General features: G+C 38.8%; 3 protein-coding genes across 3 annotated transcripts; all 3 read left to right on the top strand.

The window, feature by feature from the left end:
• Positions 1–246: 246 nt before the first annotated feature.
• Positions 247–11,330, top strand: aff3 (AF4/FMR2 family, member 3). The gene is made up of 20 exons (XM_055157973.1): positions 247–433; positions 1,846–1,881; positions 3,480–3,539; positions 3,843–3,917; positions 3,989–4,022; positions 4,104–4,167; positions 4,620–4,671; positions 4,766–4,797; positions 4,928–5,105; positions 6,185–7,906; positions 7,996–8,105; positions 8,182–8,323; positions 8,400–8,503; positions 8,585–8,648; positions 9,934–10,070; positions 10,161–10,232; positions 10,302–10,395; positions 10,475–10,524; positions 10,597–10,802; positions 10,899–11,330. The coding sequence occupies exons 1-20, from the start codon at positions 362–364 to the stop codon at positions 11,018–11,020; spliced, it is 3,426 nt and encodes a 1,141-aa protein (XP_055013948.1). The 5' UTR covers positions 247–361; the 3' UTR covers positions 11,021–11,330.
• Positions 11,331–12,588: 1,258 nt separating this feature from the next.
• rev1 (REV1 DNA directed polymerase) lies at positions 12,589–20,777 on the top strand. Its single transcript, XM_020936256.2, is given in 23 exon segments — positions 12,589–12,852; positions 13,375–13,450; positions 13,563–13,695; positions 13,786–13,954; positions 14,031–14,366; positions 14,464–15,072; positions 15,074–15,177; positions 15,290–15,382; positions 15,451–15,567; positions 16,146–16,272; positions 16,363–16,491; positions 16,571–16,725; positions 16,799–16,918; positions 16,992–17,212; positions 17,277–17,449; positions 17,535–17,755; positions 17,833–18,002; positions 18,081–18,341; positions 18,410–18,503; positions 18,583–18,782; positions 18,846–18,978; positions 19,118–19,220; positions 19,295–20,777. Coding segments are annotated over 22 exon segments (3,846 nt in total). The 5' UTR covers positions 12,589–12,852; positions 13,375–13,384; the 3' UTR covers positions 19,407–20,777.
• On the top strand, positions 20,778–23,105 carry txndc9 (thioredoxin domain containing 9). The gene is made up of 5 exons (XM_020936304.2): positions 20,778–20,913; positions 21,577–21,760; positions 22,140–22,258; positions 22,380–22,634; positions 22,713–23,105. Exons 2-5 carry the CDS (start codon positions 21,599–21,601, stop codon positions 22,831–22,833), a joined length of 657 nt encoding a protein of 218 aa, XP_020791963.1. The 5' UTR covers positions 20,778–20,913; positions 21,577–21,598; the 3' UTR covers positions 22,834–23,105.
• Positions 23,106–25,945: the final 2,840 nt, after the last annotated feature.

Genomic DNA, 25,945 nt, shown 5'->3' with positions numbered 1-25,945 from the left:
TGATGACAAGAGTTTAAAGATCAACTTTTGACACAGAACAGGCAATTTAATCTGATTAAAATACGCTAATTGTTTTAGATCACGAAAAAAATGTATTAATGTTGACTAGGCATTTAAGCTTGCCACGCATCTCACAATGATACATGAGTCTCCTGGCACTCCACGGTGATGTGCGTAAAACCATGCGTGTCATAGGTGACGTTAGCGCGCTCCACACGTCGCTCTCGCCTCCCTCACTGACAGAAAACCCCCTTCCCGGTGGTTCAGTTAGATGTGCACGACGTTGCTCTCAGCGGGAGGGACAGCAGAGAAATAATTGTAATGGGGACGGAAGGGGGCGACTGACCAGTGCCGTGAAAACATGCCTGCTGTCCCCTTCGACAAAAGGAAACTTTCTGATGTCCGCTCTCTGCTCCGATGCGCCGACTATTCGGTGAGACACTATCTACAATCACTTTGGCTTGTTGGCTTCTTGGTAATATCTGCTATAAGCTATTGTTCATTTTCCAGGATGCACCATCTTGACATATAGGTAAATGCAGATTTTTTTCCCTTTACTTTTAATAAATTGCATCCTATATTAAATAGTTTCTATTAATAATGATAGGTCTATATGGCTTTACCAGTTTGGAAGCAGCATAACTTCAGTGTTTGCCACTTTAAGAATGTAACAGGTGGTACAGTACAGTTGTTGCAAGCTGCTTGCTGCAGGTGTTATGAAAGGTTGTGGTTTGGCTGGCCCCTGGGGGAGTTCATTCATTAGGGCATTGCACTAGGACTGTGGCTGGTATAAATCAAGTACATGAGATAATATGGCCATTAGTGTTTTGCTTCCTTTAATGTACTTCTTATTGACTCGTAATGAGGCTAGGGTACTACATAGTCACCATTCCTGTTGTTTTGGGGATACTTTTTGAGCCATTTAAGTGATTGACAGAATGGGATTAGAAATACATTACAGAGACTTAAATTGCATTCATGATTGCAATAAAGCATATATGTACAGGAATGGGGAATCTTCTTTTATTTTTTTATTTGAAGATGCTGTCTATACACGGGCTTTTTGAGATCAACAAGTTGAGTTTAGTAATAATACATTTTATTTATTTAGTGCTTTTCAGGACACCCAAAGATGCTTTACAAAACAAATATTAAAACAGTCAAAAGAGCAATAGACAATTAATACAGGAAAGATAAAAACAGTGAATCACATAGAGAAACATTTTAACATTAAAAGCTATTCTAAATTGATGGGTCTTGAGATTTTATATGCACCGGAAGAAACATGCTCAGTGACCAGGAAACTTAACTAAAAATGCTACTCATTATGTTCAGAAAGTAGCATTCATGTGTGACATGAACCAAATTTACATTGTGAACTGAAATGTGAAAGTTACAAATAATGTCTCCCACAGTCAACTGAAAGTCCATTGCATCTGTAGTCCAGCTGTAACTTCAGAGATTTGTCACGTACCTCTATACAACCCAGCAACCACATTTACATATATTGTACAAATCCAAAATCATTATTAAGTCGCAGGTGAACTCAACCAGTTTTCTTCAGTGGAGTATCTTAAAGGTTCTATATTGTTATATTTTAGCCATCTTCTTACCTCATTGAAAACATACTCGGAGTTGTGTTTTATTTCATTCACACATGTTAAGTAACTCTTTATTATAAGTCTGGCTACATCTCCAAAGCTCAAAATGCTCTGTTCCACCTTGCGATGTCATGAAGATTAGAGATTAGATGAACTTGTACATAGCAATTTGACAATGTATATGTCAAAACCAATTTACAATATTTCTGCAATTTTACTATCCTCTGCTGCTTTGTTTTGATAGGAAACAAGAAGTCAATGTTCCAATCAGACTCAGGAGGTAAGAGAATAACCCATTAATTCTCCACCATTTTCCCTGTAGGGGTCTCAAGTGACAAAAGCTCTAGTAACTATAGGATAACTATAGGATTTTGCTTTGGATGTTGTTTGTAGCTGCAGGGCATTGAATAGATTTCAAATTGAATTAATAAGACCTGTAGAAACATGTGAGAATGAGAGACTTACAAACCTGACAGTAAATGAGCATACACTGTTTTCAACAAGCAGAATTATCTCACTTGTAATAACTCAGATTTTCTTTAAAGCAATGGAGAAAATAAATAACTCAAAACAATAAAAGAAAAAAAATACACAGCCATTTTTATAACCAACAGTATGAGAATGTTGAACTACGAGGTCTATGTAATTTAATGTTTTCATATTGTATTACAGCTGATATACTGTATTACACTCATGAAGCAAAGGATAATTTAAGTTTTTGAGAGTATAGAGTAAACTTGTACTCGCATTATCATAAACATGTAACTGTTACTATACGCCTCTTCAAATGACTGTGAATGCATTGTTTAGGAATGAGATAAAAGTGAAACATAATAAGAATAGTGACACATAAACATCCCTCTTAGACAGCTTGATGTAGATTCAGCTCTGTCCTTGGTGACTAACTGTGAGAGTTAATGCAGAGCAGAGAGAGGAAACACCCCCCCAGGACTGCAGACAGTAGTGAGCAGTAGTGAGGGGGAGAGGCTTAAGTATGTATATGCCAGCTGGTCTGAAATATACATACATATACACTAGTACTATCACCACTGCACCACTTGGTATGGGCCTGTCAGGATATTTACTAAGTAAGTTACTATCATTCAATATATGAAAGCTGGAACAATATATTTTAGGGTGCAGTATTTATCTTGTGTATAATTTCTTTGCAATAGTGAAGAGATTTTAGCCATTTTTCTGTACTATGATGCGATTTGAGCTGTAGAGGGTAGAATAAATAACTTCTGTGGCTAATTATTGGTTCTTTCTGCTATTTATTTGTTGCATCTCAGGTCTTTTAATGATACTGTATATTAAAAAATTGGCTCACTGGGATTATTCTTCTTTGTGTCAATAACATAAAGTAGTTTCAATATTGTAGCTTTTTTTTTTTTGTAGCAATCATGCTTCAATATTTGTTATCATACCACTCAGCACCTCTTGCACATACATTACTAGTGATCCAAAAATAATATATATGAATGCAAATTTAGACTTAGACAAACTTTATTGATCCACAAGGGAAATTACTTGGACACAGGAGTACACATATCACAATATATTATAATAACAAAGAGTAAAAAATATAAATGGTAATAATACATTTTAGATACGTAGCAAAGGAGTCAAATAAGGCATATTTATATAAATGTATATGTCAGAGGTCTTAAGGAAAACAGGACATAGGGTTATCGGTTACATTAGGGTGTGTTGTTGTACAGTTGTATGCAGTAAATTGTACCAAATAGTCACCCAGAGCAAAGTATAAGTGTAAAGTAATAACAAGTTGACTTTAATGTAATATCATGTTTTTGTTTTGACAGATATTCTACTTAGACAGGAAATGAGAAACAAAAAGACGCAGTGACATGGAGCTAACAAGTTCGAGCTGGGAACCGTTCCTCCTTTACTCAAAATACACAGCACAAGCTCCACCAGGTGAGCACTGATACTACACTGATAAAGTCTACATAACTTAATAACATTGTTTTCAGGGTACAGTATCATTTGTCTCATGTATTGCTCTTAAGAATGAGAAATTCAGAACAGTTAATTTGATCCCACTAAGTATAGCTTCTTATTGGCCAAATTACTCCCTCTGGTGGAATCAAGTGGAATCACGCTATTCGTGTGAACTGAAAATTAGGTATTATATAAATGATTTAAAGACTATTATAAGAGAACCTTTATTTGTCTTACAATGCTGAACTGTGATAGGTTTCACTTTTACTATTCACACAGGATATGACTCAGTCCTGGATCTCCCAACAAACTTTGGAGGGTGAGAATACACAGCGAATCCTCTATAAACCTAAGGTAACCCAAAAGGTAACTGTATTTTATTGTGCATTTTAATGCAAGTCATAATCTTTTTTCCCCTTTTAAAGGATGTTACGCAGCCATCCATACATCCAAGGCAATGTAAGTATTGATATAGGAATATAGCTCCATCAGTTGTTTTTTGGCTAAAAACACCTCATTATTTAAGGTTGTTTTTGTCAGCAGGTCATCAGGGGGATCCACAGCTGCGAATGACCCGTCACCCTCATGTGGCCCCTCACAAATCGTAAGTGAAAAATGAAGAAACGTGATCAGAAATCATCAAATTTGAAACCAGCGGTACAGGGCCATATGTCAACCACAAACAAGCATTCTTAGCCATAAAATAAGACAAATCCACGTGTGTATAACTTTAAGAAAGGACTCAATAAAGGGAAGGAGGAAATTAGGGTGCTTGAGGCTATAGAGCATAGGGTAGGTCAAAGGTCAGTGAACATTCTTGAAAGCTGTCAGTGGGAAGTGATGTGCCCCAGTTAGTTAACTCTTTATGTCCTTGTTTTGATCCAAAACATATGTTCTTTTATTTACTCCTCAGGTAATATAAATAATTGACCTATAGCAGTAGTATGGCAGTATGTAAGTGCTAACAGATTTATAAGAATGGGCTATTTGAATAAAAACGTGCCTATAAAATCAGGTAACCTTTTTCACATTCAGCCCCATTTTGTTTCCTTACAGCATGCTTGCAGATGATCTGAAGCTGAGCAGTGATGAAGAGGATTCCCAAACAGTAGGTTTCATTTTTAGTACTAGCTTTGTATTTCTTATATATGTAGGTTCTGGATACCCACAACAAGAATACTTTATGCATTTTTGCTTTGTAGGTAAATCATGAGCCAGCATGGGATAGCCACAGGTACTCAACTTTTCCTCTTTTAGACATTTTACTTGTGCATATAAATTTTGTTTCCTCACACAACAGGGTTTTCAGTGATGTTTATGTGTATTGGCCCACTCAGCCCACCTCTGTTTGTGTTGAATGACAGCCGGACAGCCCAGCGAGTGCTCTCACATGGCAGGAGGGTGCGACATTCCAGCTCCGAATCCTCTGACTCAAACTCCAGTGTTGAGTCGAGCACCAGTAGTCTTCACTCCCAGAGCTCCAGTCCTCACCCCGAAAGTGTGTCACCCACCAACGCACAAGACCCCTGCAGCAGCAAAGAGGTACAAACATACCACTATATCATATTATTATATTTAAGTTACACATATGATTTCATACAATGACCTAAATACTGTTCAGTAATGACAATATTAAACATTTATTCAGAACTTCCATGGAGCTGGGAGTCTCTTGAGTTAATTAACACATTATAATGAGTTTATGTGACTATATTTATTACCATATTACATAGTTTGTTTGTAATAAGTTGATGAGGGAGACACGGTAGATTTGTTACTTATTGTGGGAGTTGGCCTCAGATATGCAGGCAATGGAAACGAAACCTCAATGAATGGAAAGCCCTGTACATAGTGGACTGTGAGACCAAATGCAAACTACGCTGGGCCCCTGGAGGTAGGAGTGCGCGTTGGATGGGTGGGGTGTAAAGCATGTGTTTTTCATTTGCGTTCAAGTGTCTCTGAAGAAGGAGATGGGGGTTGGAGTTTTTGAAGACTGCATATACAGAATTCCAGGTAGCAAGAGAAAGAGGGAGGGACAGAGGAGAAGCAGGGAGGGCAGTCGCGATGGTACAAGAGATGCAGTGTCCTCTCAGGAAAGAGAGCAATCGATGTGGGACTTTCTGTTTGACTTGGGAAGTGGAGGTTCAATTTAGCCCTGGTCTGAGAGGAAAAGACATTCAAGACAGAGGCAGTGGAATATAACTTTAGGCTGTGAGTATTGTACTTTTCTGGTTTTATTTCCATTAGTGGCTGTAGAATGTTTTGTCAACATTACATGAGTCATTTGACTTAATTGGATGGGGGTAGTATGTACAGATGTGAACTTGAAAAAGAAGAGCATGAGTGAGTAATCATGGGATCCTAACTTGTAAGCTAAAACTAAACATTAAAAACCTAAAAATACACTATTCATTATGTATTATAACACATCCACAGTATGTGTTTTCTCAAATGACTAATGACTGTATTGAGCACTTAATTTCAGTTACATTCACTCAGATTTATGATGACAACAAAAACTGGAATATCAACTTCAGTCATATAAATAATCACAAAATCAAAATTCACTACATACCTGTATTTGTCAGTTGGAATAATTGTTTTGTGTTGTTTATTTTAAGCTCGGTCAACGTTCAGTGGCCCAGTGGCAGTTGAATAAGTGGTGGAGGAAGGCCAGAAAGAAATCATCCAGCGGTGAACAGGATCCTTCTGAGAACATTCCTGGATACCCGCCCTCTCCGTACGCCCAAAGAGCCCCATCACCGGCCAGGTCCTGGGACAGCAACCAAGAATACAGCTCCTGCCAAAGTCCTATTTCTATCCCCCATTTCAATTATAGACTAACCAGCAGTCCGCCTGTGCCAAGCCCTGGGTACCCCAGCCCAGTCCCCAATACCAGCTCCAGTTCCAGTCCAAGACTGAGTCCAGTCCCTAGCCCAGTTTTAAGTGTTTGTCCGAGTCCATGTGGAAGTCCTAGAGCCAGACAGCTTAGCCCACTGCCAAGAGACCCTCCACGGAGCCCCAGTCCTACTTTACCCTCTGCTCATCATCAAGAGCATCCTGGCATTCATAGCCACCTGCAACCAGCTACTCAGGTGAAAAAAAGTAGAATATGGAGTGACCATTTGTCTAATACTGAAAATACTGAGAATAAGAATAGGAATAAAACTAGTACTGAACAGCTCCACAAATCTAAACAAAAATCTAGACACACAGAAGAACAAAATCATAGTAGATCAAAGACTGATACAATTTCAAGCCATAATCACAAAACTAAGCCTAATCATTTTCCTAGCTCAAAACCAGTTTCTGACATTTCCAAATCCAAGCAAACCACAGTCCACTGCAGCAAATCTAGCCACAAGCCTTCCTTTCAACATAACTCTCATATAAACTCAGGTTGTGAGACCAATAACAAGACCCATCATAGCTCCCATTCCCAGCCTACCACCAATAAGAATTTAAACTCCAAACCAAGGCCAACATCTACTGCCACTTTTGTGCAGGATTTAAAGCGCTCAGTGAGGAAACCAGAGTCTAAGGAGCAGTACAATGAACATGTAGATATTGAGGGTAGAGAACACGAAAGAAAAAAGCATAGCACCGAAGACAATCAACAGGGCAAAAGGGAGAAACGAGAAAGCAGGAGGCTGGCGGAGGAGCAGCTTAGACGCCCCTGGATCCAGAGCTCAGAGGACGACTACGAAGAGGAAGCACCCGCAGAGCAAAGAAGGAGCAGAAAGGAGAGGGAACATCGCAAGAGAGACCAGTTACAGAAACACGAATGGCACAAAGCCCAGGTCAATCCAAAACCACCCACCAGCCATCACCGTCTTCAGGAACAAAAAGACAAAACCAAGAAGGGACGGACCACCATTTCTCCGCGTGGTTCCCCAACACCCCCTAGTCCATCCCCCTCTTCTACCTGGTCCTCAAGTGCAGATTCTGAATATCAGGCCCCCATCACAAAGGTCCCTGCAGACTCAACTTCCCAAAAAACTGTTCACGGAAGGTCTCGTGACCCAAGTCGGCCCGATGTCAACAGGTCAAAGTCAGCACCTGTCCGAATAGGTATCCCATGTGAGAAACAACAAAGCGAGTGCAGACAAAAACTCTATACTTTAGTCCCATTTGGCCGTAGTGAGAAAAGTGCAGGATCCTCTCAGCGTGGACTTGGAAATTTGGTGGTGCAAATCGATCTCTGTCTCCTCAAAAGGGTCCCAGACAGCACTACCCCTCCTACTGTCAAAAAGATTCCATCACAGGTCTCTTCTGCTACAAAAGACAAACACAGCGGGGCTATGAGACACCTGTATGTCCCTGATGGCAAGAGAAAACGCAAGGTACCCATCATCCCACATCATTCCCATATGTGTTGTGAGTAGATGGTAGTGTTATACTAATACGCCATACTCTTTTCTTCTGTGATCAGATGGAGAATGGAGTCTCACACAGACAAAGTAAAAGAGGTATATCCTGTGCAAATGAATCTTCAGGTCCAGCAGCTGACAATCACATTTTGACTGAAACTACACACAGTAGGTAAGAAAATTAAAGCACACGTAAAATGTATAACTATGAAAACTACTTTTTCTTTAATGAAAATGTATACTTATAGGCCCATAGATGAGTATTTGGACAGTAAAAGGCCATTGTCCCCGGTATCACCATTAGCTGACAGTCCAGTGTTTATTAAGCCTCCTTTCCAAATCAAGACACCTGAGAAGAACAGAGACAAGAAAAGAGATGTTGCGGTCAAAGTAAAACTATTGACAAGTAGTTGTGAGTGATTATAAAGAAGTTGGGCTTTTAATACCTTCTTTCTTGTGAAATTAGCCAAAGATGGAGGTGGAATCTCTCAAATGTTCTCAAAGCACTAAACCATCTACTGAATCCTGGGGCCCATCAGGACACAGAGGGGCTGTGACGCTTCCTGAAACGTGAGAGACAGTTGAAAATTCAGCAAAAGTCTAATGTGTATGCCTTTTACACTGTTAATTTTATTTATTTGTGTTCTGCAGTCAACACCACGCAGAGTACTATTTACATGAAGCCAAGAGGATGAAGCACCGGGCTGACGCAATGGTTAGTCGTGTTTGATTGGATTTTTTTTTTTATTACAAAGATTCATGGGTCACATTTTCCTCAATTATGTCAGTAATGTATGCTTTCTAAAAGTAAAGGTGCATTGTGTAACTTTAATATTAAAAGGTTTTGACAAATCTGACTATTAATCCAGTTTTTTTAAAAAGCCTGACAAAAATATAAATATTCCACTGTACTTTAGATAGTCGGCTTCTCTTATGTCAATTCAGTTTATTTTTGTAGAGGCCAAAGTCACAGCAGCAGAGGTCTCACAAAGCATCACAAAATTGTTAATTTAATCAACAGAAACAGCCTGAGAATCAAACAATGCAAAAGCCATCTGTTAATATAGGACAAGCAGATAGAGCAATATTCACAGGAAACAAGCAAATGAATAACTGCCTAGACGGAGAGATCCAGAGCTCATGTTTATAGAGTTTAATTTTAGATCCATGGTGCTAATATGGGATTACAGCAAACTAATCTTGATTTAAACAAATACAAGTTTATCAGTGGCACTTTTAGTCAAGATATTAGAAAGGTATATATAATTAAGACATTATTTGAGTTAAAAATGTTGACCTCTTCAAATCTTGGCTCAAAACAGACCAAAGCTCTACCCATGTGTAAATAGTATCTGTGTAGTATTATATTTGTGTTGTGTATTTCTTTTACACCTGCAAAAGGGACGCGGGGTTACAAATTATCCTGTGACTAGAAGCATTATGTTCATGGATTCATCAATCATGCAGATAATTTGTGGCAAATAAATTTAAAATAAATTAATAAAATATATAACAATAATCGTAGGCTGTATAAAATGGACAGATAACTTGCTAGCTGCTGCATCGAATCCAACTGACTAAAAAAATTGTCACCACTCTTTCTGTAACTGCTGCAGTGGGCCTCGACATTTTGGTCTTAAAATGTTCATAATACCCCTCTCTACATGATCCTGGTGTGTTCATTTCACTATTTTGTCCATTAATAAATTCCCACTCTTAATATGAAACTCCAAATTCACTCCTGTAAAAGCCTTGTGAGCTTCATTTGACTGGAACCGAACACTATGGGTGATATCAGACTCCCTTGATACCATCTATAATAATAATATAATAAAAGATAAAAAGACTAGGGAAGTGAAATGTCTTCCACTTAAAAAAGACCAATTCACTTTTCCTTTGGCAACTACAATTTTAATAAACTTATCCATAATTAAACAGTAAAACAAATGTCCATATAATAATTATGCCTCATAACTGCATCTTTATGTTCTCTTAATTAGGTTGACAAACTTGGAAAGGCAGTGAATTATGTGGATGCCGCATTGTCTTTTATGGAGTGTGGAAAGGCAATGGAACAAGGTCCTCTTGAAGCAAAGTCTCCCTACACAATGTATGCAGAGACTGTTGAACTTATAAGGTAAACTGCCCCACTATTGCCTCTGGCATCTCATGACACTACAAAATAACATAATATAACAATGTTTCTTTAATATCCCTTTGGTTAAAGATATGCAATGAGACTGAAGAGCCATTCAGGTCCAGGAGCAAGACAGGAAGACAAACAACTGGCCGTTCTGTGGTGTGTATGTGCACACTGATGCTGTAAAACTGATTATGCATCTCATTTACAATTAGTGTGTGCCTGCAGTTTCAGATGCCTTGCACTTCTGTACTGGCAGATGTTTCGCTTAAAAAAGGACCATGCACTGAAATATTCCAAAGTTCTGCTTGATTATTTCAAGGTACTTCTGAAAAAGAAATAAAAACAGTTTTACTATGTTGATAGTTTCCAAATGAAACATATTGTTGTGGTTTTGGCAGACCTCTCCTAAAGTGCCTGTTAGTGCCCCTTGTTGGAACGGCTCTGCAAAGTAGGTGATCTATAAGTTTTTACTGGATAATGCATTGCCTTTAGCTTAATCTGCTGTGTTTAATTGTCTCAGGAGCCCTGGAGGACATACGTCGTCACTCTCTCCTAATGCAAAAAATCGCAGCTGGAGTTCACATGGGGCCAACACGTCCTCCTCCTTCATCAACATTCCCCACAGAATCCACCAGATGGCAGCAAACCACTTAAACATTACCAATAGTGTATTGTACAGCTATGAGTACTGGGAGGTAGCAGACAGCCTAGCAAAGGAGAACATAGGTATATAAAAAAAAAGCCTTGAATATGGTGGAGTGACCTATATCCACAATGTAATTGTGAAAATTAACTTAACATCTATTGTTTTGTTCCTTTCAGAGTTCTTCAACTACTTGAACACCTTATCTGGCCCACTGACACTCCACAGCAGCATTGCCCATGCTGTGCAGTACACCAGGCAAGCTCTGCAGTGGATACGCATTAGTGCCAAACTGAACTAAGAAAGGCTGGATTTGTCACAGTCCGTTTGCTTTATTGTTGGCTCACTTCAAAATGACCAAGTGCAGAACATTTGTCTCTATAATGATACATTTTTATGTCAAATAACTGAGGTGCTACTGTGTTGTTTGGAGTCTATTGCCTGTCATCCTCATAGGATGTTAGTGTGCTTTCACACACATGTCTGACTGAACAACTCAAAGACTGAGTTTAATTTTAATTTCTCTTTCTGAGGGAGCTTTATTTGACTGTGTTGAGTTCATTTGGTAGACAAAACAAATAATAAATTAAATTTTTGAGTGTTTACTATTACTCAGCCTATCCTTTCCTTTCACTTGTTATTCATTATTCATGTTGAAATATTTTACATCTCTTGTCTTAGGCTATAGTAGGTTAAATATTGCCTACTAAAAAATACAAATGTATTGTGTTGATCGTTTTGGAAAATATAGCATAATTCAGTTTAACCTATATAGTGGATATATATGTCATATAACCTCAGAATTTAACCTGGTATATATCCAAATCCATTATAAAATGTATTTTCTTATCGCGGTAAACCTAAATCATCATTCTTTTGTGATTCTGCATCCTCTTCCTCCCTCATCACCAAGGAAGAAAAAGCTGGAATTAAACTTCAGCATCCCACCGTCTGGTACCATAGCAACAGGGAACAACCTGGAGATCTTCGGGGCTCTGCAAGCCCAGGGTCAATAGCTTCCCACGACTGAATTTTATACATGTGTCTGTTTCCTGAGACACAGCTGTACGCTCAGTGCACGAGTTAATATGGACACTAGTTGTAATCAAACAACGCTAACTGTAATCTGGACATCTGCCATAAAGGCTCGCTCTTTTTTGTATGCCACGTGCCTCTGCGTCACGGCGAGTGCCCGCGTGCAAGGCCGTCTGAGGACACGTTCAGACCTTTGCCTTTCTCTAAATTGTACTGCGAACATAGGGCTCATTTAATTATCTTTCTACGGTTCAGATCTCAAACACGCTAGCTAACATATCAGACTTTGCGTTGCATACTACACACTATTTTCATACATAAGTTTGAGCTAATAAATCAAGACAAAACTAACGTCAATGTCATATAGCAAGCCCATATGATCAAATGGTTCACTCAGTTTCACCCAAAAGCTGCGATGGAGAAGTCATCATTCGCCTGGTTCAGAATGACCCCGTCAGCTGAGGTGACATGCACTTGCTCACCGCGTAGTGGCAGCACTACAATATACATTCAAGCTGAGGGAAACCAGCGGTCCAAAAAGCTGACATCAAGCTTCGAATTGAAGTACAGAGTAACCGGAAGTAAAATCATTACTACAAAATAAGTGTGTCATATTTGTTCGGTTTTATTTGGCGTTGTTTGTTGTTGCGTTTTATAATGTATCTATAATAGTGGCAACTGTATCAAGAAATATTACCAAAACTGTCAACATTTGGTTTCGTGTCTTCATTCATCAACCAATTGATTAAATAACCTGACAAATAATGTTTTATTTAAAAAAATCCGGAAGTGTTTGAGTTTTTGTCCAAATTTGTATAACTTGTATAGAAAAGGAAAGCAGCAGCAAAGCAGGCGGTAGAGAGCTAAAGGACTGGGAGGTGGGCGAAAATACTGGAGTGACATGGCGTGGCAGCGTGACAAAATAGGGGCACTTTGGTTCACTGAAAGTGGTTTTGTCGCGACCAAAACAAAGCCTGAGGGGTCGAGTTAACAGTGTGGAGGGCTTATCTTTCTTATCACCGCGCACTTGGATTGTACCGGGGCTGTGTCTGCAGAAAGAAGTCTGTGGCTAACAAGCTGCGTTTCACATCATAAAAGGTAATGTCAAAACAAGACTTATGTTACCAAGCTTCTCAAAGTGTGATTTGTTCAGTCTACTAGTAGCACAATAATCCAGTCATGAGTCAAAGAGTTTTAAAACTGATTTGTGTTACATGTGCATTTCATAATGAGTCAATGCAGCACGCTACAGTCTGTATTCCGCCTGCTTCAAGTGGCTTCATGTTATTGCAGTAGGGTCGCGGCTGCACGGGGACATGCTTGACTCGCCAAGCATTGCCCCAAGTACTCTGTCTGTCTAGCTAGGGTTAGCATTTAGCGTTTGCATTCAGACTAACTACCTGTCAATTCCCATATTTGCCCGGGCATGTCCTTGGCTGCCACCCGCGCTGCTAATACTGTTTATCTCAAATGACAACAATAAACAACTTATCATTCAAATGATCTTTTAGCCGCGTTGAGATCCATTCCGGTGTTTAAAATAGATCTGATGATTGGTTCAGTTTTTGAAAGTTTGCGGTGCTTTTGCAACATGTTTGATTATGAATTCTTTAACATTAGGTAGCTAAGCATGAGTCGAGAAGGATGGATGAAGAAGAAATCTAATGCAGGTGATGACAATGGCTGGGCTGGAAGGGTGAGTTATGCATTCATGTTATTTCTTAATAATATAAAATTAGATTAGATAAAGACCATACTGCACAATATTATCTTACTTATTTTTGTTTTGTAATTTGTTTTACATGCAGGGTGGCTATATGGCTGCCAAAGTTTCCAAGCTGGATGAACAGTTTAAACTTGCTGCCCCCAGAGAAAAACACAAAGAAGGCACATCCTCAACTATTTTCAATGGAATTTCAATATATGTTAATGGATACACAGGTATAAAATAATTGTTTTTATAGTCTGAATTACTTTACCCAGCAAAATTCTGCTGATTTTTCACATATACACATATACGTTTTATGACAGATCCAAGTGCAGATGAGTTGCGCAGACTCATGATGCTACACGGTGGCCAATTCCATGTTTACTACAGTCGCTCTAAGACCACTCATATTATAGCTAATAATTTGCCCAACAGCAAGATTCAGGATCTTAAAGGTGAAAAAGTTATTCGACCAGAGTGGATCACTGACAGGTGTGCTCATTTTTAGTTAAACAGTGGAATTGTTTTGTTTTTTCCCCAACTAATACTGTATGTAATATATTTTCAGTATCAAGGCTGGACGACTCCTTCCATATTTGCAGTACCAACTGTATGCTAAAGGCAGAGGTGTACTTTTCACGGGGATAAATGTTCGTCAAGATACAAATATTGTAGATCCCCTCCAAGCCCTACCTCAACCAAACGTCGGTCAAAATAATTTTCTGCCACAGCACAGCAAGCTCTCATTAAATACTTGCCACAAAAAATCCTCCCCTAATCATGCCAAAAACCATGCCTGTTTACAACCACAGTTTAGTTCCAGCGTAGCTCAGGACAAAAGACTTGGCCACCCACAACCTCAAATAAAGTCACTCAGATGTCAGAATGGTGTGGACATTAAAATGTAAGTTTGTTATTTTTGTTTGCTTTTGCACAGTGGGTAAATTAAATCCTGAGATGTTAATGTACTTTTGGTCATTATTCTATAAATGTATTTGCAGAAATGGACATGCTGCAATGCTACTTGACACAAGCCATTCAGCACTGGCTGCAAATGAAGATTCTTCACTCAATGAAGTCTCTCTAACAAATGGACACACTCGCCTCAATAACGGTGCCTTAAAACAGGGGGATCTCTCCCCTGTTACTAAGCCCTCTGACCTTTACTTGCTTGAGAGCAAGACAAGAGGTCCAGATCACAAACACATTACTTCAATAGGTCCTCATCCAAAAGGGGATCCTTATGATTTTCCTTATAGTCCTGAAAATCAGTCTGGAAAGGACATTGAATTGCAGGATCAGCATTGTGTTGTCGCTATAAATAAGGAAGAACCCAAAGCTATAAAAATGACTTGCTGTCCATCTTCACAAGAGCCTGAGACAAGTTTCAATGGTGATTCTTGTCAAGAAAATTCATGTGTGTCTCGGCTGAATGGGAGTTACCACAATATGTCTGACCATTCCTCAATTAACAAAAACAGTTCCTTTACTGAGCAAACTTTGTCAAAGTCCTCCTCAGATTTGCAGGCTCAAACAGATAATTTGATTTCTGAGTTCTACTCACGTTCGCGTTTACATCAGATTTCAACATGGAGGACTGCTTTTTCTGAATGTCAATGAACTTCACTGTAAAAGAAAAACATCGGATACTGCTTCATTTCCTGGGAAGGATCGGCTTAGAAAAATGAAAGGACAAGGCAATTTGTCTAGCCAAGGTAAATAAATACATGCTGACTAACCATACAATTATTCAATTTAGTGTTTTTTTTTTTTATATATATATATATTTTTTTATCATATAAAGAAAAATATTTTATCAATTTTCAGGTTCATCTGGAACTGTTAAGTCATGCATATTTCATGTTGACATGGATTGCTTTTTTGTATCTGTTGGCATTCGACATCGTCCAGACCTAAAAGGCAAGTTTCTTAGAATAATCTAAAGAATACTTTTTTAATGAGACGTATCTCTTCTTTGTTTCTTGTAGGCAAACCTGTAGCTGTGACTAGTAATCGGGGACAAGGGCGAGTGCCCCTGAGGCCTGGCACCAACCCTCAGATGGAAAAAAAATATTATGAAGACAAACAAAATCATGTTCAACACAGTGAGTTGTCCAGCATATGTTTATCTGCCCATAATCAATTAAAGCCTCAGAGAATAAGATTTCTGTCAAAAAATGGAGTGAAACATTTTTATTCCTCAAAAATATCTTGGAAAAACATGCATTCTTGATTTGAGGGACCTCTGTCTACACAAATCTGACTCCCAGTGAATGATCTGCCACCTGTTTGTCACCGTGGAGATGTTCTTGCTTTGCCTGGAACATCACACAAAATTAAATCAAGCCAGTCTCTCCTTTCTGTTTGAATGCAGGATGGTCTGGAACCACAATTTTAGGACAGACACATTTTAACACAAATCCATTTCTCTGATTAGTTAGTCCACCTTGTCAATCACATCCATCGGAAATTGGAGAGACTGGACACAGTTCCAGACCATAATGTATTTGTACAGTTTTGTAAAAACATGTGGTCGTGACTGGCCGTGCAATAAAACTTGTATTTGACTATCTCCATGAATAATTTTCCAATGTTTGGTTTTACGTTTATCTTCTCAGCACCAAAATCATAACCAATGCTGCTTTAAGAGTGTGTATAAAATTGTGTGGATTTTGTATCTTAGGAAACGAGGATGGGGATCTATACAGAACTCCTTCACAAGAGATACCTGACTTGCATATTAATGGTGTAGAACAGGATGCTACTGCTCTTTCTATGGCAGAGATTGCATCCTGTAGTTATGAGGCGAGGTAAAAGTTTTATTTGATTAAATGCTTTTTAAAATATATTTTTATCTATATTTTTTACTGTAATTTGTTTACACCTTGCTATATACACAGGCAGGCAGGTGTAAAGAATGGAATGTTTTTTGGCAAAGCTAAACAGCTGTGTCCAACACTACAGTCTGTCCCGTATGACTTTGAAGCATATAAACAAGTTGCTCTCACAATGTATGAGACTTTAGCCAGGTAAGAAGAAAGAAAAGTTTATTTGTTAAAAATAAATGTAAAGTTTATTAGATAACCCTGTTCCCCTTGTTCTCCACAGTTACACTCATGACATAGAGGCTTTGAGCTGTGATGAGGTCTTGATAGATGCCACCTCAACGATCAGAGAGTTGGAAATAAGCCCAAATGACCTGGCCCATGTCATAAGAGCCGATATCATGGAGAAAACTGGATGTTGTGCCTCAGTTGGAATGGGTAAGGGTTTACCTTTTAAAAATGTATAGTTGCAGAGACAGTAATTGATGCAGTCTTTTTTCTCCTTGTTAAGGTTCCAACATTCTGCTTGCTAGGCTGGCAACCCGTAGAGCCAAGCCCAACGGGCAATATTTTCTGAAATCTGAAGAAGTAGATGATTTTATCAGGGATTTGGCAGTAACCAGTTTACCAGGTATTAAACTTTATTACTTTCTATTTTAATATCAGTGGCTTATTTGTTCCAAAGGTGAAATCTTTCTCTTCAGGTGTTGGGCCTGCTATGGGCAGAAAACTTGCTGTAATAGGGGTTAGGTCTTGTGGAGATCTCCAACAAGTGTCTATGTCTGTACTTCAAAAGAAGTTTGGACCAAGAACTGGCCAAACACTGTTTCGCTTTTGCCGAGGCCTGGATGATCGACCTGTTCGTTATGAAAAGGAACGCAAGTCTGTGTCTGCTGAAATGAACTACAATATACGCTTCACCAGGGTAAGTATCCACATATATTCTCTTAAACCCAAACATGAAAGTTCACATTTTATTGCTTTCATAGATTGATGAGGCAGAGTGCTTCCTGACAAATTTATCCATGGAAGTTCAAAAAAGATTGAAAAGTGCTGGACTACGGGGCCGCAGAGTAACCCTTAAAGTCATGAGTCGCAAAGTGGGAGCTCCAATAGAGCCTGCTAAATATGGAGGTCATGGCATATGTGATAATATAGCCAGGCAAGTCACCACCAGTTCATTGCAAGCATTTGTTTTTCTTTGTAGCAAAGATATCACATCTTTATCCATTCTCTATAATCTGTAGGACTGTAATGCTTGCTCAGTCTACAAACAATGGTCAACTTATTGCAACGGCTGTCATCAAGCTTTTCCACACAATGAAGCTACAGGTTCAAGATCTAAGAGGAGTGGGAATCCAGGTCCAGCTGCTTGAAGGAAATAACTCTGTGACTCCAGAATACCACTCACGCTCCATCAAAGACTTGTTCACACGACAGGGACTTCAAGGACAATGTCCCAAAATAGGTCTGTCAGGGTTCCATTTGTTTGCATTGGTTAATTGTTTGTTTGTAATGAATAAAATTACATTTGACTTGTTCTAGGTACTGGAGACACAAATGAAAATAGTACAGCAAAGCCTCAAGAGCAGTCCTCAGCCCCTGCCTCTTCTGTCAAGGCAGTTCCTGAAACAAGTAAAGGAGAAACCTTCACAACTCAAAATAATCCTCAATCACACTTTAGACTAAGCATTGATGTTCCCTCGCCTTCCCAGGTAGGTGTTGTCTGGAGGGGGGGTGGTAACAGCACACCAAAATTGCCTTTCACTAATAATTTCTGTATACTGCTCCAGGTGGATCGTTCTGTATTAGAAGCATTGCCTGCAGAACTTCGAGAACAAGTGGAACAATCATGGTCTTTTCGAGAAGGGAAATTAAATGGTGACATTTCCGCAAATCCACAGCCTTCTTTTCCTAAGCTCCATTTACCTTCTCCTCATCCTCCTCCCTCTGACTCTGCAAAGTTGCCTCCACCTGCAAGCAAAATTATACTACAAATACCAAATCAACCAGAAAACACAGGAATTGTTTTAGAATTGCCCAACTTCTCACAGGTGGGTAGGTCTTCTTTATGTGTCATTCACTGAAGTCTTTGATATCTGGCCTTATATTACCTATATAGATTGACCCAGAGGTCTTCGCTGCTCTACCCAAAGAGCTGCAGGATGAAATTAAGTCTGCCTACAGCCGAACATTCAATCAAAAAGATCAAGCATGTAAGTTTGTAAAAATAAATTCATGAGTATATTTGCCATCTTCTTGAGCCCTGTGATTCATGCCCTGTCATTTCTGCAGCTGAGGTTAGAAATCCATTGCTACAGCTTAAACAGGCAGGAGTCGGTCCTGTTCGCGTTAAGAGGCAATACAAGAGGAAGAACAACTCAAGTCCAGCTAAAAATGGCCCATCTCCCCTAAAGAAACAACCATTGACCAACAGTTCAGCTAAAATCCTTCCATCTCCTATAAAGCTGGGGGAACCAATTGACAGGCTTAAGGTGAGTCAAAAGGTTTTAAATGAATATACATTTTGTTTACTTATGGTCATGTTGGTCCCTTAGACTGAAAATAGTTGCTCGAAGCAAGACACCCCAGAGGTTCCAGCAGTGTCTCGTGCTTCTCCAACACTCGCTGGAGCCTCTGAATGGACAGACATTAAAACTCTTCTGCGGGAATGGGTCACTACTATCACAGGTAAAAATGCGTCACAGAACACTCACAACACTCACATGGATGTGAAAAGTGTCTATATTTATTCATTTTTACTGCTGCAGTTTTGCTCTGTCGACGTTGTATTTTGTACAATGACAATAAATTTAACCATTTTTATTAGAACCAATGGAGGAAGACATACTTCAAGTTGTGAAATACTGTACTGATCTAATTGAGGACAAAGATCTGGAGAAGTTGGATTTGGTCATAAAATACATGAAAAGGTATGCATTCCCCCCAAAAATTGTTCTGTTTGGAATGTTGCTCTCTCCGTTGCTTTAATTGTCATATTTTTCAGGCTTATGAAGTTGTCGGTGGAGTCTGTTTGGAGCATGGCTTTTGACTTTATTGTAGACAATGTTCAGGTCGTTCTGCAGCAAACATATGGTAGCACTCTCAAGTTGGTGTGATAAAAGTGGCAGTTAAGTTTAGTCACCATAAAAGGACATCCTCAGGAGTAGACTGACTTTGATAATGTACATTTTTACAAAATGGTGTGCTGCCAGTTTGATTTACGGGTTTCCCTATTGGCCAACTGCTCATAAACAATACACCGAAAACCAGGGAACAAGAGACAAGTGTGAAAGAGTACAGTACAGCTGCCAAAGTTAATTCTTATAAGGCAACCTTTTCCACTTAATGAGACTAACAGGTAATGCTGGTAATTCTTTACAGATTTAGCACTTTGTAAAATAATGGATCCATTTTCAAAAATATTAAAAATTTTAAATGTGCAGTAACACCTTAAAACATTTGTATTCCTTTAGTACTCACCATGAGATTTAGTACTTTAGTACCCGCTGTGTGTAGACTTCTGAAGATTGTAATGGACAGACTTTTAAATATATATTTTAATTGGTTTGATCATTCCATCATTCATTAGGAATGTAACAGTGATGTAACATCATATCCAATGAAAAAAGTTTTACTACTAAGTCAAAAAAAAAAAAAAAAAAAAAAAAAAAACAGCCAAAGGCTGCATGAGGTAGTATTCTTTTTTACCAAGTGCCAAAATCTGTTATGTGTAAATAATGTAAAATCATGTAAATGTTTATGTCATGTATTTGTTTACGTGTAGTGAATTCTTAGTAACTGTCTTCTAAAATTGTAATTCTTTTTACATACGTTTATGAATGTTTCCACTACTTTCTATGGAAGTCAGAAGCTGGCCAAAGCGCTTCACTAAGGTCAAATAGTCATATTTATAAGCACTGTTGAGCTAAAACAATTTTACAGGGGCTATGGCAATCAATAATTAGCCTATGCATTTTATTTCAGCAAATAAGTAAGATGTCCTTTCAAGACCTCTAACATTTCATACAACATTTATATTGGAGTAAATTTTATAAACTTGAATATATGCCACTTTTGGAATTTAAACTTTTAATTCTGTGTATCTCACCTGTGTATAGTACATGTAGAAAGAAAGTTTGACTCTACTTCCTTGTATTTCTACAAAGTTAACATTTAAGAGGTGACAAAGATTATTTTTTAATCAGCTATTGACAAACAAACATGTGACTACATCAAGCAAATAAAATGCAAATAAAATTGTTTGCTCTGAAAAATTATTTTGAATGTAATTCAGAATGTTCAAATCTTTGCTCACCTCAAAGATGTTCACTTTTTCTGTTACGTTTCTAAAGGGAATGGCCAAAATAAAAAGGTCTGTCTTGCCATTTCCTTTCTGGCTGGTGCCTGAAGACCTGAAGCTGTGAACGTTTGTAAGTTTTTTAAGTCTTTGTAAATAAACTGTCAAATGTGTTGATTGCATTGTCAAAGTCGTTAAGTATATGGTTAATTATGTAAAATTACAGCATGACTTTTATTTATTATTTCTATGACGTAAACATCTGCTGTGACGCACCTTCCGGGTTAGGTCATTTCTTGGCGCATGAGAAGAGCAGAAGCGCACAGGTAAGTAGATGCGTATGGATCATCTGTCCCCTTGCGTTAACGATTATCTTAAATATAGTACACATAATGTATTTCATTGGACTTTGCACAACAAAACGGGCAACGTGACTCTTGCGCTCAATGATTTTGTCAGCTAGCTGCCCAGCAATGGCTAACCAAGACACAAGCTAAGCTTATAGACTGCTAACCTACATACTGTGCAAGCGTTGTTGATTTAAAAAATGCCTACCGCCAGATGTTATCAAGGTATCATGTTAAACTAGAACAAAAGATATAACAAACTAGACGTACTGCGTTGAGCACTATTTAACTTTGAAAGTATCCAGCAGTATAGCGTCGCTAGCACACAGCTTAGCCGCTTGTTACCGGGGCTTTGTCTGTAAACGATATATTAAACTGAGGCGACACTCCCTTTGACAGGGGCGGGTTCATCATTGTGTCGCTGAATTTACTTTGGTGGTGGCCTGTTATACAATAAACACTGTTGTATGTAAAGATGTTTCACTTTATATTTTTGGTTCATTTGCGAAAGTCAGAGAAGCACGTGTACACATTGAGAAGTCATGATTGGTCACTGTACTAATGCATCTCCAATCAGTCTCTGAAATCAGCATTTGGGTAATTTGACCATCAGTCTTTTTTCCTTTTTTTTTATTCTTACAGGTTGTATTGAAACCATTCAGCCATGGCTAATCAACCAATGGACGTGATAGCAAAGGTTTTGGAAAAAGTGGAAGAGCAGGTGGATGCAGAGCTGAGCAAACTGAATGAGTTGGAGGAGGAGGATTTCGAGAGGCTTAAAGAAAAGCGGTTAGAGGCTCTCAAAAAAGCTCAAAAACAGAAGCAGGTGAGTGTTGTCTTTTTAATATGTAATTGTTGGTGTGGCATCACATTTAACAATCAGTTATTCTTGGTTTGGGTCCAGCTGGTCTCATTTCCATAAACAGAAGCAGCAGAACTTAGGAATTTGTCTGAATCTCCTGATGAATTAGACACATTGGGGGAAAGAAACAGTTTCACAATAAATAATAGCAGCAGGTATATCTTTGTGGAAAATTTATTTTTAAGCCTGGAATTGTAATTGTAAAAAGTATTTGAATAATAAATACAACTTTGTACTGAACCCTGTGCATGTTAAAATCTGTAATTCTTTTGGATCCAAAACTAAAATCAGTTCTTACATCCTCACTTAACCCCTCTCTGATCTAATTTATTTTCTGTTTAAGGAATTTTTGTCAAAAGGTCATGGAGAATACAGAGAAATTCCAAGCGAGAAAGACTTTTTCAGTGAGGTTAAAGAAAGCAAAAAAGTTGTCTGCCATTTCTATAGAGATTCTACTTTCAGGTAGGTAAAATACATTTACTGCTGAAAAATATATAATTACAGATACTTCTCTGTATTATAGCATTTATTTTTTGTATTTTGGTAACGCACAATTGAATACCAAACTCCTTTTCAAATACAGATGCAATATCCTTGACAAACACCTGTCCATCTTGGCTAAAAAGCATGTCGAAACCAAATTTCTTAAACTAAATGTGGAGAAGGCGCCATTTCTCACAGAGAGACTTCGCGTGAAAGTCATTCCCACATTGGCTCTGCTGATAGATGGAAAAACAAAAGACTACGTTGTTGGCTTTTCTGATATGGGTAATACAGATGAGTTTTCCACTGAGATGCTTGAGTGGAGACTTGGCTGTGCTGATGTCATCAATTACAGGTAAGATTTGAGGTTTACATTAGGTCTATTGTTTAAATAATTTTTATTCTATTTAATTTTGTTCCGGACTTTCAACAGCGGCAATTTGATGGAGCCTCCAACACAAACTAAAAACTCAGCAACCAAATTTACAAAAGTGGAAAAGAAGACTATCAGAGGACGAGGATACGATTCGGATACAGACTCTGAAGATGACTGAATATCTACCCCTGGGTTTAGTCTCAGGACTACCTCATTAAACATTCACTATACATGTAGGCTTTTATCCTGCATGTCTCCCTATAATTTTCTATTTTCACACCAATTTGATCATCCAGCTTTTCATTTCATTTACAGTTGCACTGTTGTCAAATTGAATAATTCATCTAATCGATCTTCCAATCAACTGTACATTTGTTTCACTGTGCCATTCAGCTTTCTGTGCCCAATTCCCTTTGTTTAAAAAATAAATAAATAAATAAATAAAATGTTTTTATTGAGTTTTATACATTATAAAGCACAACCACACAATCATGAACATAAAGGCAAAAAAAAAAAAACAATTACAGATCAACCTAACAGTTAGAAAATTAAGTTATAGCCATCCATACATTTTTTCCCCCCAACCCAAATATCAGTAAATAAAAACATATATACACACCGCAAAAATGTGAGATGTATACATATATACATACTGTTGGTGCCATTTTCTATGTTGTAATTTAGGCTCCTTTTTGGTTCAGATTCAAATTAATATTGTAATTTGTGTTATATGAAGTGACTGCTTGTTGCAACTAAATTTAGGGTTACATTGCTGTACTATGTTTGATAATTTGCATATGAGATAATTTTAATTTAGTTTGAATTGGTTCAGATTGATTAGTTTCGAATTTCCGGATGTGTAGCCAATGGGAGCTGGCGCTTTGAGTTCACGTATGTATGTGGAGAAAGCCATTGCTGTTTTGTTTATGTGAGAACTTCATTAAAAGACGGGGCGAACACTGTTTTTCTACCGTCGTTGAAACCTAAACACGAGTAGACTCGTTCTTTCCGTCTGGAAGTGGTTGGTTTCATGAATATGCAAGAAGAGAATTCACGGAACATCAGAGAGCAAATTTAACCACTACATTAAGTAGAAAAACAATCGCCAAGGGCGAGAGAAGATCACCGGTATCCGAGGGAAGTTGCGCAGCGCTGGGAGTTGAGAACGGGATGGCTAGCTGAAGAGGATTTGCGCGGTGCCAACCCCATCGGATTCCCAGACGACTTCAGCGATGAAGGATGAGTACACAAAAATTAATCTGGATCTCGCAACTAATGGCAAATGACGACGATTACTTCATTGTAATTACCGTAGCCAAGTAACGCGACCAAGTCAACACGCAAACGTTAAGCTCCGCAGTTAGCCACACAGAACAAAGAGGGCGCTATTGTTAGCTAGTCATATCAGCCCAAAGGAAGCTCGAGTTTGCCTCTGGAAATAAAGTCAGCCCTGAAATTTTACTTTGGAAAACTATATGTTTTAAAATTAAAGGACTGCTGATCCAGATTTCAGAAGTTTGCAAGAGTTTGCTGTAAGAAGAGACTTACCTATCATTAATAGCCAAATGTCTGTGGATGAAAACAAGATGGAGGGAAATGTTGATTTAGAAATAAAAAGAAAGATAAAGTTGACTGCAAAGGCCCTAGAAGAGAAACTTGATAAACAAATGAACCTCAGAAAACGTGTCTTAGCACGCCTTGTCTCCAAAGCTGAAGAAATAAAAGACCTCATGAAAAATGATTCCAATGCGCTTATAGTAGAACAAGATCATCTCTGTGATTACTCAAAACTCCTAAATGAGTTTATTGAAGTAAACAATGCAGTTAGTGAACTGTTATCAGATGAAGAAAGGAAAGCTGACCAGCAGTATTGGAGTGAGCCAAATCTTACAAAGTATGAGACTCTTTTGACCACACTGGAGCAGTGGATAATAAATGGAAGACAGCGAGCCAAGGCCGCTGAAGAGGTGAATCCAGATGACAGTCTATCCACGGTACAACAAAATTATGGTTCAGTCCCACCACGAAGCGTATGCAGTAGACTCACAAAGTCATCCAGCGCATCATCTCATGCTTCATCCCTGCGTAAAAGGGAGGAAGCTCACCGTGCAGCCCTACTTGCGCGTGCAGCCACACTTAAGAAAAAAGAGGCACTGCAGTTGGAAGAGGCTCAAATGGAAGCACAACTGAAAGCCAAGAAGATTCATTTGAAGGCTCAAATGGAGGAGCTGGATGTTGAAACTGCTATCGCAGAGTCCACAGCAAAGATACAAGTTTTGGAAGAATATGATGACACAGAAAACATGGACGACGGCATGAATTCCTACCTCAACAAAAACATGCATACAACAGCAACCATCGAACATTATGCTCCAGGTGTCAAACCAAAATTGACCAGCTGTCCTCGAGTTATCCAAGACTGCAGTGCATCTCAAGGTCCAACTAGACACACCTCCTATGTGCAAGTAAAGAATGAAAATGACGATAACGCAAACACAAGTTCCAATGGAAGGCAAGTCGAACTCGGCGAAGTGATATTGAAACAGAAGGATATCACAGAGATGTTGGTCACACAACAGAGACTAGCCAACCTGCCTCAACGAAGGTCCCTGAATTCAGTGGTGATCCTCTTGAGTTCCTGCCATTCCTGAGGGCCTTTGAGCACATTATTCACAGCCGTACAGACAACGACGCTGATCGTTTGTACTATCTAGAGCAATTCACCCTTGGTGAACCAAGAGAACTGGTTAGAAGTTGCCAACACATGAGTGCACAACAAGGCTACAATGAAGCGAGAAAGCTCTTGACCTATCACTACGGCAATGAGCAGAAAATAGCCGCGGCATATGTGGACAAGGCTGTCAAATGGCCTCCAATCAAAGCAGAAGATGCCAAGTCACTTCACAGTTTCTCCATATTTCTCACCGGATGCAACAACGTCATGAAGGATTTGGAGTACCTTGAGGAGATGAACAGCCCGAGCAACCTTCGAATTGTTGTCCACAAATTGCCCTTTAGACTTCGCGAAAGATGGAGAGTCATAGCCTTTGACATACAAGAACACGAAGGAAGAAGAGCAAAGTTCTCCGATCTCGTGATGTATATCAACAGACAAGCCAAGATAGCTTTAGACCCACTGTTCGGCGATGTCAAAGAATCCTCCGAAGCAAAAGAAAGGAGCAAGGTAAGCGTTAAACCTGCGATGGGTCGACTGAAAAGAACCACTGGCTGTGCTACAAGTGTTGCACTAGATGACGATGCCTCAGAATCAAGAAAGAACAAGCAAACAA

Source organism: Boleophthalmus pectinirostris, unplaced genomic scaffold (genome assembly GCF_026225935.1).
Source record: "Boleophthalmus pectinirostris isolate CB_2022bp ecotype Guang Dong unplaced genomic scaffold, ASM2622593v1 HiC_scaffold_1, whole genome shotgun sequence".
Classification (NCBI taxonomy): Eukaryota; Metazoa; Chordata; class Actinopteri; order Gobiiformes; family Gobiidae; genus Boleophthalmus; species Boleophthalmus pectinirostris.
The sequence above is the reverse complement of the archived record's forward strand: the minus strand, read 5'-3'. Positions and strand labels throughout refer to the sequence as shown.

Excerpts from the sequence above, each read along its gene's own strand:
- aff3 (XM_055157973.1), top strand. The coding sequence starts at position 362 with ATGCCTGCTGTCCCCTTCGACAAAAGGAAACTTTCTGATGTCCGCTCT. Across the intron at positions 7,907-7,995 it reads ATGGCAAGAGAAAACGCAAG|ATGGAGAATGGAGTCTCACA; the intron begins GTACCCATCATC and ends TTCTGTGATCAG. Across the intron at positions 10,525-10,596 it reads TGTTGGAACGGCTCTGCAAA|GAGCCCTGGAGGACATACGT; the intron begins GTAGGTGATCTA and ends TAATTGTCTCAG.
- txndc9 (XM_020936304.2), top strand. The coding sequence starts at position 21,599 with ATGGCTAATCAACCAATGGACGTGATAGCAAAGGTTTTGGAAAAAGTG. Across the intron at positions 22,259-22,379 it reads TATAGAGATTCTACTTTCAG|ATGCAATATCCTTGACAAAC; the intron begins GTAGGTAAAATA and ends TTTCAAATACAG. Across the intron at positions 22,635-22,712 it reads GCTGATGTCATCAATTACAG|CGGCAATTTGATGGAGCCTC; the intron begins GTAAGATTTGAG and ends GACTTTCAACAG.